General features: G+C 52.0%; 1 protein-coding gene across 7 annotated transcripts in view; it reads right to left on the reverse strand.

Annotated features, from left to right (window-relative positions):
• The window catches only part of BIN1 (bridging integrator 1), a 78,860-nt gene that overhangs the window by 17,934 nt on the left and 45,127 nt on the right, over positions 1-15,799 (reverse strand). For 5 of the 7 annotated variants that reach the window (XM_019522635.1, XM_019522632.1, XM_019522636.1 and 2 more), the window contains 4 exons: positions 13,766-13,916; positions 9,393-9,521; positions 5,659-5,766; positions 4,420-4,443 (listed from right to left, as the gene is read on the reverse strand). In XM_019522635.1, coding sequence (XP_019378180.1) covers positions 4,420-4,443; positions 5,659-5,766; positions 9,393-9,521; positions 13,766-13,916 — 412 coding nt within the window. The remainder of the gene's footprint in view (positions 1-4,419; positions 4,444-5,658; positions 5,767-9,392; positions 9,522-13,765; positions 13,917-15,799) is intronic. The other 2 variants (XM_019522634.1, XM_019522633.1) reach the window with 1 other exon arrangement.

Genomic DNA, 15,799 nt, shown 5'->3' on the forward strand with positions numbered 1-15,799 from the left:
CCCGTCCTGTCACTTTGGCAGAGCAAAGAAGCCACCGGCCCCTCTGCTGCGTGGCAGCATTGTGCCCATTCTGCAGGAGCAGTCATCAAGGCGACAGGTGAGGGCTTGGTCAAAGGTTAGACAGTGAGTCACTCGCTCCGCCAGACGGAGCACTCAGCCTTTCTTAGCGGCTCTCCTCGACCAGACAACGCTGCCCCAAACTCTCTCCAAAACGGCAAGCTGATTTGCTAACCACTCTGCACCACCTCCTATCTGACCCTAGTACTAGACCTCCCGGACAGAGGGGCCAATACCTCCGTGTCTCCACACATTAGCTCCGGAGACATGCCCAGTCAGCTACAAAAGAGCGTAACGGGAAACCGCTCTCCATGAACCGAGTCTAGGCATCGGGTGCAACCGTTCGAATCTGTTCAGTCGCGTGCCAAGTCCGCAGAGACTGGCAGCTCTCTGGGGCAGTGACCGCTTTGTTACCCAGTGCGTGTGCAGCACCTTGTGCAATGGGGGCCTGGGCCAGGACTGTTATCATCAAGCAAAAATAAATACATAAAAATCAATAAAAGAGAACCCAGGTGTCTATGGCCATAATAGCCAGCCTGCAGGCATCAGATGCCCTCTATTCTGGTGAACATTGCATTCGGGATAGACTGGGACTTGAATTGCACTTACTTGGGCAGGCTCGGTCTCAGTGGGCTGGCTGGGCCAGTCCACAGCAAAGGCGCTATCGCACTGATCCACAGACTGCATGCTGCTAGAGGAAGTCTTTTCAGGCTGGTGGGTGGAATTGGGAACGAGGGACGGGGAAGGAGGAAGATGGCAGCGGATGGGAACGTGAGAAGATAAAAATGAGAGGTGTGGGGTAAACGGGGAGGGGAAAAGAGTAGAAAAATGAGACGCACACAGAGGTACAGATATTCTGGGAGGACATCTGCAATTCATCTGCAAAAGCATGAACATGTCGTGGTAATCAGTGCCATTACTTGGAGAAAAAAAAAATGAAGCACACCAAGCAGTGGGTTGGTTTAGAGACATTACTTTCAGGCAGTTTAAGGCAATGATGGTGAGCCTGGGGCAGAAAGAGAGGACATCTGACTGCGCGGAGGAGCAATTTGGGTTTGGGGTATTTTTATGTTCGTGTCGTGGTGAATATGAGAAGCAGCTACATTCAAAAGCAGATGTGAGGAACACACGGGCTGTCTCCTTGGGGTCTGCAGATAGCCAGGCTGCATCTGTTGCAAGGAACCTCCTCAGGGCTTTGAAACAAATGATTTAGTCTGCAGGGACTACATCCGGTGCTCATGAAAACCAGTGACTAATTTCAAGATGGTCCCTTTCCTTATCCTGATCAATGCACCTTGCTTCTAGCCCGCAGCACCCTCCTGCCGCAACACGCTCCCCTGTTCCAGTCCCGGGACGTCACAGCTCAGCAAATGCAAGCACTGTCCATCGTCACAGCCACACACCTTTCTTCAGCAGAAACTACCAGCGCTGCACGCTGAGGGCAAGCCTACACCACTTCCAACAAGAGTCCACCATAAATGAGAACAGAATAGATGGGACAGAATTTGAACTCAGGTCTCCAGGGCTAACGACCATATGCCCATGCCAGGTAGCTTCTCCCGCAGCATCCCACTTTGTTCACTACTCTTCTAGGTGGAAGGAAGGCATGGTTGTGTTTTGCTTCCTTGCAAGACCTCCTATATTGTTACCACCCCTAAGCCCATCCTCAGTCCTATCTAGATGGGTAATGAATTCAAAGTATACACCAAGTAAAGCACGTGCCAGAAGTCCCCACCAACAAGGGACGGGGACACAGCTGGACCAGGGTTGAGATGCATCCACAGACTCCCTCATTCAGGTATGGAAGGGCAAAGTCCCCCCTTTCAGGTCACAAACAGCCTCCATACTGAAGCAGACCCAAGCCACCAAGTTGGCCCTGTCCCCCTCCTGATGCACTCCGAATTCATTTATAAGCCAAGCTGCAATGCAGACAGCTTTCCACAATGAAACAGCAATGCAACTGCAAGCCCAGCTGGCAGCCAGGTTTAAACTAACAGGATCCTGCAAGAAGTCTGCTAACAACAGTAGCAGTAACATGGAGATGAATACCCCAAGTCGACAATCATTGCTTACCCCCACTGCTGCCATTTAACATGCACTTTGTACCCTTTCACTTCCCTCCTCATCTCTCAGACTCACCATATCCAGGGCTTACGGGGCCCATGGATATTCTGAATATCTCGCGCTACCACCATCCCGCTGCCGATTCCCACAGCAGCCCTGGGGAGCGCCGCGTTCAACACAAACCCATGAAATACTACACAGGTCTCTCCTGTTTAATTAGATGCACTCCCAGGTTGCTTATTATTTGGACTGAATGAGCTTGGAACTGGGCTCGATGCCAACCAACATGCGTTTGGCCACGTGTGCTTGTATTTGGGTAAATGGGAAGAAGCTGCGTTGAGCAAGGCAGCTCATTTACAGAAACTGCATTTTAATAAGTGAGAGGTGGAATCTAATGAATCTCCCGGATTTCAGCAAAAAGCACGTTGGTGTCATCCACTTACTCTATTTTAGCTACTGCACAGCATCCCCGTGTCTGGGCACTACTCCACATGCACGTCCCAGTTCTGGACACCACGCCACATCCACATCCCAGTGTCTGGACACTACTCCACATCCATAGGGAGCTGGGGAAAAACACTTGTTTTTCCTGGATCAGAAAGCCTTGCTTTTCTGCCTTGTTTTAGTAAGTCAGCAGCTTTACATATCCCAGGTGCAAGTGTACCGGATTGCACCTTGGATGTGCAGGATGAAGTCCCACACGGGTGGGAAGCACAGGTTCTGAGGGGACGTTTGACTGCCATCGTTTTCCAAGTTAGGGGCAAAACAAAAATGACAGAGATGCTTCCCCTGGTGTTTCCTGTGGGATGCCAAACACTACAGCTGGCTCCAAACTGCCCTTTCTCTGGGACCCTCCAACATCAGAGTGGGTCAGGATCAAGGGATGGGTTGACAAAACTGTCTACCATCAGCTTAGCCCTGAGCCCTTTGGGGGACGGCAACACATACATCTCATAAATAAGCAAAGGCATTGCTCGGTGGATTTTCAAGCGTGTAGCAAGAACACACATTTCCTTCCGCAGCAGCCTCCTTGACACAAATGGGGGAAAGGGGTTTCCACCTTCTGAAGCCCCGCTGTTGTTGCACCAGCTGCAAGGACATGAAAGAGGAAGAACGTGCGTCAGTCCTTCCCACAATGCAAGGGCAATACCCAAAAATAGCAAAGAAACCACGACTTTAGCAAACAAACCAGCCCTGGACTGTTTTGGGGAAGGAACAATTCAGCTGATCCACGAAGACCAAGGCTGGGCCACGTAACCAAATGCTTCTCAAAGGGGCAATCGTGGAGACGGACCGAAGTAACCCAAGGGGCTCTGCTTTTAAGGCAGGAACCATTACCCTGTAAAGACATGACTTTTTTTTTTTTTTTAAAGAAGAGGAAAAAAAGATAGAGCACAACATGGGGAATGACATGGATGAACGCGATCAGCTAACAGAAAGCAGGGGGGAGCAGCCTTCTCAACATGCCCCAGGTGTGCACAGATCGTGAGCCACACCAAAACCTTGGGCCAGCTTTTCACCTGGAATAAACCAAGGTCTGACACCAATCAAGGATTCACAGGGATGCTTTGAGGTTCAGGGCCACATCTCGATGATAAAAATTCAGTGTCCCCAGGGGCAGGGCCTTCAAGCACACCACGCTGCTCCAAGTGGACTGTCTCCTAAACCCAGCCACAGCAGGGGACAGGCTCCTTCACTTAGGGGCTAGCTAATTAGCAGTCACTCTAATTAGCCTGCACTACCCCCTAGGACAGTGTGCAGAGGCATTTGCACTGCCCGCCTGGAGCGCAGCAGCTTGTGCAAGGGGGCTGCCCCCCGGAAGGGTGAATTTACCACCCATCTCTGAATGCAGACTTGCTGCTACAAGCAGCAAGCCTGGCTAATGACCTCCAATTTACATGAGGGGCTGGGGGGGTAAACTGAGGGGCAGTTGAGAGGCAGGTGCATCACGTTAGGCAAGAGATGGCAGGAAGGGAATAAGAGGCCAGTGGGGGTATGGAGAGGCGCAGACGCAATGGCAGGATTAGGGACACGGACAGCAACGCCAAACACCATGGAGATGATGGGAAAGCTCGCAGCACAGGCGACGGGGCGCTCTTCTGGGAACGCCAGGCGCAAGGCCTGAATGCATGGCCGCCATCGAGGCCCATCCACAACACAGAAGGGGGAAGCGGGTTTGAGACGTGGCGTGGTGGGAGCAGTGGGGCGGGGGGGGACAGCGCGCAAGAAGGTGGCGCCCGCACATGCCAGGGGAGATGGCAGGAGTTCACCGAGAGGAGAACGGGGGACGAGTCTTACCTCCCATAAATCCCAGGGGATAGACTAAGCATGTCAAAGAGCAACAAGAACAAAAAACAGGTTGAGACTCAATTATTGCAGCAGTACAAATGTCGTTCAGCACGAGGCAGACATACACATTCAACAGCACTTACCTCCGCATCTTTCTAGTTTCCTTAATTGTTTGAGACGTGAAACTCAGTCTCATACAGAAGAGCAGTTAGCTGGACCATGACCTTTATGCCAAGGAGCTCTGCCAACCCAAAAGCTGTGTGGACGACTGGCCTAATTAACGTGATGACATCGCAAAAGTATTGGAAATATCCCAGTTGTGGATTATACTGGCAGCTGCTGTCCAAGAGAGCAGGCCGAGATTAGGGAAAACTTCCCTTGCCTTCGTATTGGAAGCAGAAGGCCTAGGCAGACGGCACTGTCTGAGCCCAAGAATGGCTTCAAACACTCAATTTAGCAAGAGTATAAACCAGGGCTGGTGCCAAATTTGCATTACACCAAGGGCAGGATACATGCTAATTTTGTGTGTTTAGGAACAGCCCATATTTCCCAATCCTTCCTCTCTGCACAATAAGCCTCGACCCCATTTCTTAACTGGGAGTCGCATGTTCATGCAGAAGGTAGGAAGCTCCAGGCTGCTCCCCTGTGACAGTCCAGCCTCCTGTTTCTACAAGAGGCCAGGACCAGCCATCCTCAGGAAGGCGTAACACCTCCAGAACAGTGACTTACGCTGTTGGAGGAAGTTTCTCTTTAGCCCCAGGTGGAGGTTGGCAAAGGATGCTATTTCCCTTCCAAAGTCCTTCCTGTCCCAGACGATGGCAGATTGCTAAAACTCCCTGCTGCTCGCTAAACTGACGGTGGCTTATGGAAAGAACGTAGCAGCGAGGGTGCAATTCCCATCCACACAACCAGGGAAATCTCCAGAGGGCAGGTGGAAGATGCTAAGGATACACACGCTGGCTGAGCTTTCAGATCTCAAGAAGAGGGTCTGCTGGGTGCGCCCCCAAACATCCATGTATGAGGGTGCAGATCAGATTGCTGCAAGTGCAAAGCCAGGGGCACAATTACCCGACTCAGATGCACGAGTGCCCAGCGAAGCATGCAAATGTGCCGGCGGGCATGTACTCGTGCCTGCTGCGCGCCTCTGAAAGCTCAGCCAACGCGAGACTATACAAGGTGGGCACAGGCTGCCCCCGGTTGTCAACAGTTCATTCAGGCAAGAAAGAGGGAACGGTGACGTGAACAAACCTGGGAGACGGGTGTGGGTGCCTTCCCCACACCGGCATCTGGTTTAATGGGATCAAAATCCAGATCCAACAGGCTGGCTCCCTCCTGGAAGGGCCCAGGGGCATCAAACTTGGCAGCGGTAAGGAAGAAAAGCAGTGTGAGCATTAGACAAGCGCTGGAGACAGACTGTGTGGCAGCTGATAACCAAGACTTGGGTTGCAGATGGCATATTGCCTGCTCCCTCCAACCTGCTTACTGCCTACAAGCGTGGGCAAGGCACTCGTGCAAACAAACCTGACCCTTTTACATAAAAAACCTCCACCCTAACACACCCTACATGTCTTAACAGCTGGCCTGGCCAACTCAAGATAGCAGGGCCTATTAGGGCCAAAGTGCCAGCTTGGAAGAGGTCCTCTTCTCTTCCCAACTATCCTTTGTGGCTCTCCTGCACCAGGACCAGCTACACCGCGCTCAAGGTTAACTGTCCCAGCCTCCTCGACAGAAGCCATCGCCTTCAGGACTGAGCAACGGCAATCGTTTCACTCCCAGAGTCTAGACCGGCCGTCTTCAGGGCCTCGAGCTGTGCATGGGAACACATGCCTGACAGCAGTCTCAGCACTAACCCCCGCAGCAGCTAACCTGTCTTCCCTCTTTGCTGAATCCCAAACACCACCTATCCCCAGGTCAGACGTGCCACACGTGACCATTTGCCTGTAACCGGCGTTAATCAACGCACCCGAATCCCAGTCCGGTCAGCACAGGCTTCAGCGCTCTGAACATGGGCAGTCGGAAACACAGAACAGCTCATTTTCCAGGACATGCACAGATGCAGGAGCAAAGTGAGTCCCTTTATTTCTGATTAACTCACTAGCTAGAGGCATTATCAGCGCGTTCACCCATAGCCTTGAATGCAGCAGACCCAGCACCAGTCGCCTACAGGGAATTAATCATTAACTTTCCATACTGACCCGTGACATTTCACCATTGTGCGCCTCTCCCTTTCTGTCTAGCTCCTCCTTTAAAGAAACAATCCTGCCCACAGTCCCCCAAGGCCTGTGCTACCAAGCAGATTTCCTCCGCCTCGCTGGACCTCTCGCTTCAAACCCCTTTCAGGAATACCCACGGTTTGTGCTCCGTTTTCCTTCCCCAATTCCACCAAGACCCAATACTGAAACTGCTCCTGGGACTTCCTAACACACACCAGGTTATCTAGAGACAAGCTTCACATCACATTAGGATGTGAATTCACAGGCGAAGCAGGCCACGACATTTAGCAGTGCAGCAAAACCAACACAGTGATCCACAGACCTATGAAAAGAGGACCGCACACAAGATCCATGTTCCCATCATGTTCCACCTCAGTGTAATTTCTGCCCATTTTTTACCTTCTCTTGTGTTGTTTAACACCCACAGGAACGAGTTTATTCAGCTGAAACAGGGAAAGGAGCTGCAAACTTTTGGCCCTTGAAGCCCAAGTGACAAGCATGAACCCAAGTCCTCAGCATCTAAAGCCCATTGTATGCCCGTAATGTTTCTCCAGTAAAGTCTTTAACAAGCTTCCAGATCCCAGACTTTACGCCTTCCCTTAGTGCACCAAGATAGAAAGCGCCAGCTATACCACCGGCATCTTACCTGCTGTTCAAGAGTTATGCACACATATACCTGCAGCAGATCTGCGCCCTTGGCCTCTCTCCCCCAGATCATTAGCTTAACTCAGACTCCAGTATCAAACTAACATGGCCTTGGAGAAGGCACCAAACAGCAACAGCCACCAGGTGCTCCAGTGGAGAAGCCAGATTATCCCTCAGAGATCACGTCCGGGGGATGGCGCAGTAGATCCATCCTGGGCCATGTGCACTGAGCAGATGCAGACTGGAGTCTCTGGTTACATGTAGGCATTCACACAGAAACACGAGACCAACGATGGAGCAGACATGGAGATCACTTAGAAACACATGCTACAACCTACACGGGGGGACAGACATGGCCCAGTGACCTGTGGCTTGCTTTGGTTGCATACGCACACACAGAGCAGGCATTTGCCTGTCCAGAGGTGAATCCAACTGGAGCCGGGGGACCATTCGGTACCATCAACTGCTCTGAGACGCTGCCAGCGTCCTCCAAAGTCCTTGGCTAAGCACTCCCTTTTCCCGGCTCTGCAAAGATCTGCCTTGCAGCAGCTCTCTTCTCTTCCCTCCTGCCCCTCATTTCTTACAGTTCTGCAATCCCCGCTTTCTCCTGGAAGCATCTCAGCAATTTGGGGATCTCCCGATAAACAAGGTCCTTGCACTTCCATGCATCGTCTCCACGAACCCACCTGTCACAGCTGCATTTCTTTAATCTCCTTGTAGCAAGGACCTTGTCTGTGTGGAGAGCTGCATGCACTTCCAAGGCTCTACCAACTACCCAGCCCTCATCGCTGCTGCTCAGCCCAGGTGGTGAAGCTTGAATCCTGGCACCAAAGGAAAAACTTTCCCATATCTCTTTGGATTTGGACTGCTCTGGGGTTAGTGATGAGCCTAGAAACGTGGCTTCAGAGCTGGCAGACACAGTTCTGTGGGTAAATCTGATATCTTTTAGTAGACCAACTCAAAGAGTTGGAAAAATTCTTCTTTGCAAGCTTTTGGGCATAAATACCCACCATTAGGCTCATATCTACACCCAATTACTAGAACTAAAAATAAAAAGCAATTCTCCTCTGCAGACTACTTCTAATCTAAGACCATCCCTGCTTTTTTCTTTGCCACATGCATCTTTGCAGTCTAAGTCAGCTCTCCCTTCGATAAACCTGCCCCAATCCTTGCCATCTGCATGAAACGGGAAGGACAACTTTCTTTTCTTCTGACCCTTTCTCTGCAGCCGGGTGGGAGGTAGGAAGCCACAGGTCACTGGTCTGAGTTACAGATGCAAGAAAGGGGAAGCGAGTCACACCGAGCCTTGTTAGAGGTGTCACTTGTTCAAAGGGATCATTCAAAACAATTAAACAAAAGAAAAACAAGTCTTACAATGCAGCCAGAAAACTGGTCAGGCTCCTTCCTGCCTAGGGGTTACCCAGACAGGCTGGACATTAAATCGTTCTCTCTGCACCCTGTTCCTAGCTCCACCAGCAAACTATTAACATGGGAGGGAAGAGGGACACCATCCCTTCGTGGCTGTGTCTGACTTTCAGGACTCCAGAGACATTTGAAGAGAACTAACCCTTTTAAATGGAGCTGCTTGCCGGCAAAAGCAGCCAGCCGGAGGAGTCTGACGGACAAAGAATTTGAGAAAACCGAGTCCTCGCCGCTCCGAAAAGCAAATCCACTGAACTGCCATCAGTGACGCGCTACCGGATGGCAGCAGAAACAGGGCTTGAAGGCATCCAGACTGGAGGCAACCCTGTACAGGAGTGTCTGGGGAACTTGGCCCACCCACTCTTTGGCCTGTTTGCTTGATGCAAATCCTGCTGATTGCAAAGGCGCTGCAGAGCCTTTCAGCCTCTGGAGATCAGCTGGTTAGACGCAAGCCTTGGCTTGGAATAACCCTAATTTGTGGATATCCAATGGCTTTTTTTATCATGGTCTGGTGAGACTGAATTAGGAGGACTCTGGAATTAGCTAACACCAAAAAACCACTGCTGCCATCTCAGGGCTGCATCCTGTGCCCTGCCCTGCCCTCCTGACCAGGTTTCTTGCCGTGACACCTCTAACGGGGAAGGGGACAGCGAGGAGGTGAGAGGCGGACAGACGGAGATAAGGCAGGGCGTAGCGGCTGACCTGCGAGGGAGTGGTCACACTTATCTCGGGGACAAAATTGTCATCAAACAGACTGATGATGTTCTCCTGCTTGATCTCCTTGGACGGGGTGAGTTTTGGAGGTGGCGGCACGGGAGGACCTTTCCTCAACTGCATGCAAGCGAGCACACGGCGACAGCACAGATGGCGACACCCAGAAAAACCAGAGACAGGAACCAGGTTAGCAAAATAAAACCATGGGGGAAGGGACACGGGGAAGGGTCGAATAAATAAACCTGGAGGGGAGGGAGGGAAAACAAATCACACGCCTCCAAGAAGGTTTGGCATCATTAGTTACACTTCAGCCGTGGGCCGTCTCCCGCTGCGGAGGAGAAGCGTAACACAATTAATATGCATCAACTGGGCATGCATACATAATTAGAACATGTGCAACCTTCCAGAAACACCGCCGGGAGGCACACATCGGTTAATTGGCACAGTCTGGTAGAGAAATCCAGTGCATTTGCCACCTGGCTCAATACCTACCTGCATGATGTAGGCCCCCGGGGGCAGGGTTAGACACCAGAGTGGATCCTGAACAGCCAGCGGGCCGGATTCTGATCTCGAGGACACTGCTCCAGTCTACGGGCGTCAGTGGATTTACTCCAGCACAAGTGAGATCAGAGGGGGCCCCTTGGGTGAGGAACATGGCCAGGGCTCAGTCCTGGGTCCAGAGCCATCAAACCACACGGGAAGCAATAACTGCGGGCCTGATTCTGCTCTCCGTTTCATCAGCGTGCAAGACTAGGGACACCACTGGAATCAGAGTTTCTCTCGCATACGTCCAGGGAACGAGGCTGAGGGTTTCAGCTGCGAGGCTCCCATATGCTAACACCTTGCTTCACCGCGAGACCTGGATTCATTGCTAGGTGCTGTGGGAACGCTCACTAGGGACATGCAACCCAGTTCGGTATTTCCCTGGGTTGCAGGCATCCCTCTCACCTAGGAAAATGGATCATCGTTATTCCCCTCAGACTAGGGGTCCTCAGGGGGACTGACAGAGGATGTATGCCATATCAGCATCAGGCCCAGGGTCAGCACATGGTCATTCCTGGCTCTCAGGCCTGTGCTCGCTCCACTAGACTACATCGCTTCTCCATGCTGCGTAGGCATGCACTCTGCTGAGCTAGCAAACAGCTTTCTAAACTGCTAATCCAACCAGCCACGGCCAAGATGCCAGATTTCAGATGTGTCTCCCGAGGCACAGCTGGCTGGAGACCCTTGCTGAGGCTGCACGTAATAACGGAAGTGGCACTTTCACTTCCAGTTTTCAGGCGGCTCTAGAAGCAGACGTGCCCAGAAAGCCTCTCTGGCATTATCCCCAACCAGATGCTGATTGCTGAAGCCTCCCGGGAGGGTGTCATCTCAGCAAAGTGAAGCTAATCCGTGCAGACACCGGGGGCTGTGAATCCAAAACCAAAGCAGTACAGGGGGCAGATAAAAACCTTGCTCAACATGCACATGGCCTGAGAAGGGATTTGGCTGCCTAAAATTACACCAACCCATTCCTGCAGATCCTGCAGCGCACTCGGTCATTGCAACAAAACTGCCACCGTGGCTCCGTTGACTGCAGCGGTGTCATCCCAGCAGACCGCAGTGTAACTGAGAGCACAATTCTGGCTCCTGAAGGCTCACAGGATCCACTGTTTATGAAGACCTGTCATCACCATAGACTAATTATCCAGGGTGGAAGCACGCTGCAGTCCCAAAATGGGAGGAGGCAACTTTTCAAAGAAAGAACAAAAATCGGGAGCAAAACAGCTGGTGCATGGGAACAGCGACTAGTTGAGACCTCAGTGGGATGAGTCTCCATTTTTACTCCACTCCTTTTCCACAAAATATTCCCATAGGAGTCTTACTGTTAGCATCGGCCTGCTGGGATGGAGCGAGGAGCTAAGCAGAGCATTTCTAGCATTTGATGCTTTCTTACCCCCGGTTAGATCTGGGGACAGGAGAAGACAGAGCCCACTTGTGTGTCATCCCACCTGCTGGGTGCTGGCAAAACCTTTCATTAGCAACCATCTTCCCAGATCCAGCCTCACTTCTCAGGCTTGATGCACCAGCTGAGACAGTCAAGTTAACCGACTCCAACTAGGCGTGCAATGGAAAATAACTGCCCGCAGGTGGCAGCATTAGCCGCACATTGCACGTCAGGCCGGGTCTTGGCTCCTGCTGGCAGAAGTCACGGCCAGGACTGCCTCAACAGTCTGCTTGCTTAGCGGGGTGTGATCCGCCCACGCCAGCCCGCAAGCGAGCAAGCGAGAAAACGCCCACGGCGTGGCGAAAGGATGGATAATACGTGCTAGTCAAGGGAAAGGGAAGGAGGAGTGGAAAACGTCTGTCTCAGCAGGACGGATCTGCACAGCAGCTAAGCAAACCTTGCAGATTGCAGACACCGCATTTTCGAGGCGAACGGCTGGAGGAAGGGCAGCGGGAACCCAGCTGGACGAAGCCCTGGCTGGGATGATGTAGTTGGCGCTGGTCCTGCTTGGAGCAGGGGGTTGGACTAGATGTGGCCTCCTGAGGTCCCTTCAACCCTCGTTTTATAGGATTTCTATGCATGAGGATCCCCAGTCAGAGAAGGCCGGGTACAGCGTGGGCTTGCGGGGCGAGTAGAGAGCATGGAGGTGGTTACTCCACAATGAGCATGAGCTGTAAAGCCTGGATGCATGCTCAGTGCCTCTCTCCCCCCAGCCCCACTATGAAGTTCAGGCACAACCTAAAGTCAGTGCTGTCCGAGTGACCCACAGCAGCCGGGCAGGTCCTGTGCGTCTCACGGGTAGATGCTGCGCAGCAATGGCCATAGAGGAGCAACCATAGTCCTGTCCCAGGAGAAGCACTTTCTGGATGCTGGCATCCAGAAAGCACACGCTCAGTGCAACTCTCCCCATTTATACATATCATATTGATGTTTCAGGGCTGCAACCATTCGCTACCCACAGCCAAGGCATTCGCCACAGCCAAAGGCACTGGTTTTGCTTGAAAATCTCTCTCATCCTACCCTATCTCCAGCTATGCTTTCCCCAAAGCGTGAGAGCCCAGGGCCTTCAGATTTCACATCCCCTTCAAGGTGGATATCACTGAGGTCACACGCAGTCCAGGGACCATGGCTGAATCTCTGGCTGGCAGTTACACATAGAGATGGACAGTGGTGGCAAGAAGGAATAGGTCACTGCAAGTAAAAGAAACCAAATCCAACACTAGCAACAGTAGGGTCTGAGCAATGAAGAGTGCTACCAGCCACGTTCATCTCTCAGACAGACCCTTGCACAAGCAAGTGCACAGCTCCCCCCTGCCATCCCCACTTGCTACCAAGGACAAACATTTTGTGCAAAGCAGAACGAGGTAGAGCCAAACTGCGGCCAGAGCACGCTGCTTCACTTAAAGGCTGGGAAAGGCCCAGTCTGTATCCACCTTGGTTTAGAAGTGACGGGATGTTTTCTCACCCATGCAGCTTTCATTCAGTTTGGGATGCTCATCCCCAGTGCAACCACCAACAAAATCCCAGGACTTGCTCCAGACGTGAATGTACTCTGCATGCTCCCCACCTCAAAAAGTCTCCTATCAGTGGTGCTGATAGGTACTGGACTGCCACTTGGCGATTCACACACGAAGAAAGGGCTAATGAATAAAAAAGCATCTGCTTAAATCAGCTAGGTACGTGAGCATTATGCTGCAGTTCATTACAGTGCAGGGACCTTAAGATAAGCTCTTAGCAGCATTTCTACTTAAATAAGATCAGACCCACGGTTCATCTCGTCTCCAAGACTGGTCAGTCTCGGATGTTTCAGTGGACAGGACGAGTTTCCCCGTAACAGGCCAGGGGTTTATAGAGATGTCGTATTCATGGAAGTGCAAGGGTTTGCCGTTGTTATTTTTACAATCCCAGCTCATGTCAATGTGAACAGTTTCTGCATCCATGTCAGTGCTGGCTCCCTCTTTGGCCCTGCGAAACAATCAACTTCAGTGGCATCCTCTGACGAGGAGTTCTCCCGCTTCGTTATGTGTTGTGACAAATGTCACGTCGTGTCTTATAACTCACCCTTTCAGACAGGCCCTACACCCCTGGTTAGAAAACATGAAGTACGTGCTTCTGTACGAGGTATGCGTGTTACTCAAGTGAAAAGGTATTTTTAGGGAACGCTTAGCATTGTCCCTACAATGGAGAAAATAACCAGGAGCGGAGTGCCTGCCCCTGCAGGGGTCTGGCCCATTGCACCGGATGCAAAGCAGACCGCCTCGCGTGTTCTCAGCGACACGCGATTTGACTAGGAAAGGGGTGGCCTTGTGTGACCACCGAGCCCGCGGCAGCAGAATCACACTGCCGGGCCAAGTTTAGCCCCCGAGGATACTACCTGAGATGGCGACTTTGGGATGCCTGCCCCAGGTGTCTCCAAGGAGGACGGCTCCGGCTCATGGTTGACAGTCTTGGTCTCGGGGCTGGTGATCGGGGACCCATCCGGTGGAGGCGAAGGGCTTTTGTTTGCTTTTGCAGGGGCACTGTCGCTGGAGGAAAGAAAGGACAGGAGAGTCTGAGCCGGGGGCAGAATGGATGCGGCTGGTCAGACAGATTTACCCGGACAAGCCAGTTTCAATGCCCTCTCTATTCACTGCCCAGACATGGGATCAGAGATGCGAAGGCAAAAATCAGCTGAGGCTTAGACACTTGCTGAATCACTCACAGCCCAGTGCCTTGTCCTAGTGCACCCGGGCTGGTCTGTATGCTCGCGGGTGCATTTAAGGCAGGCCTATCTCTATGCCACTGTGCAGGCAGCCCCAACTCTGCCAGTCACTGCGAAGTTGCAAACTAATGTTCTTTTAACATGGCTAAAAAATATCTAGGAAACTGCACACACAAAACTAACTGAAAAGCCCAGGATTTCTTTGGCACCAATCCCCCGCGGACCATCTGCTGGCAGGGGGCCTACAGAGCCGCTGCACAGGGCTTTAACCCTGACTCGTGCAGTAGCTGATAGCATTGACTGGGTATCTTCCAAGTGGACCAGCGACAGAAAGGCTGGGGATGCATATGTTAGCGGGATTAAAGATATTCCCCTTGCTTCACCCACTGGCTCTCAATTCCCCTTTTCCCTCTTGGCTCCACTGAGCATGATGATATGCAACCTGGACTCCCCCCCCACAAAAGGCTTGTAACTTGGCCAGATATGGGCAGATTTTATACAGCATGTTAAAAGGCACAAACAGGCAATCCTCTGCCAATTTTCAAGCCCTCCGCATCTCTAGAATATGGCTCGTTAGAGCTCCTCCTAGAGCAGGTGATGACTTTTAACAGGGGCAAAATGATGCACGCTTTCTTGCCTCGTACTTGGAAATGGTTCATTTCTATTTGGAGCTGAATTTCTTTTTTTTTTTTAATTTTGGCCAAAGTGGTCCAAAATTATAAGCGACTGATTAAAAGGGCTTATAATGAGAAGTTCTAGCCAGCCTAACTAATAGGCAACGTTACCAGCCCTTCTTATACGAGGCGACGGTTCATATGAAGCTCATATCTGGCACAATGAAGGCCCCATCCTCGGGCAGGACTGCGGGGGAACGGCCGCTTTGCTGCGGTATAAAACACTCTACCCTGAAGACCCCTGCATGGGCCATAAAGCAACATCCTCCTCAGCATGATGCACAATCTGGATCAGCTGGTCCTGACGATACCCAGGACTTGCTCCTCTGGAGGAGTTTCTTCCTCTTCATACACATGCAACCTGCCCTGTATTTGCACACACTTGAAGGGTCCGAACAGCCTGCCATCGGAGGTGGTTCAAGCACCTACATTGAACAGCTTCAAGAGAAAACTGGATGCTTATCTTGCTGGGATCTTATGACCCCAGCTGACTTCCTGCCCTTTGGGTGGGGGGCTGGACTCGATGATCTTCCGATGTCCCTTCCAGCCCCAATGTTTACGAAGTCTATGAAACTCTGGTGCTGCGTGTCCCCACGCCGATGTTTTGGCTCTCCTGCCAGCAGAGGAGGTCTCGGCCAGGCTGAAGCAGGGGTCACAGGCATTTGAACTGAACACATCAAAAGTTTCCAACAGCGCCGGGGCAGCAGCACGACAACAAGATGCAAGAAACCTCCCAGCAGCAGCTCTCAACCTGGAGGTTGCATGAATTTGGGGGGGGGGGGAAAAAAAATCGGTGGGGGGTGACTGGAAGACACCGGGGTGGTCAAGAGCACCCTGGCTCTTCGGTTGGACTTGGTTTGCTCACCACGTGGGTCTTCCTTGGATGCTTCGCGAGTGACTGCTGTGGAGCTGGTCTGCAAAGGACCTGGGACACCCCAAGGAGATGCCGGTGGCTAACCGAGGCGGCGTGGGAAGGAAGAGGCTCTAGATGGGACTAACCATGCAACTGGTGTGCAGCAAGCCAGTTAGTACC

Source organism: Gavialis gangeticus, unplaced genomic scaffold, assembly GCF_001723915.1.
Source record: "Gavialis gangeticus isolate Ggan-Ray unplaced genomic scaffold, GavGan_comp1, whole genome shotgun sequence".
Taxonomy (NCBI): Eukaryota; Metazoa; Chordata; order Crocodylia; family Gavialidae; genus Gavialis; species Gavialis gangeticus.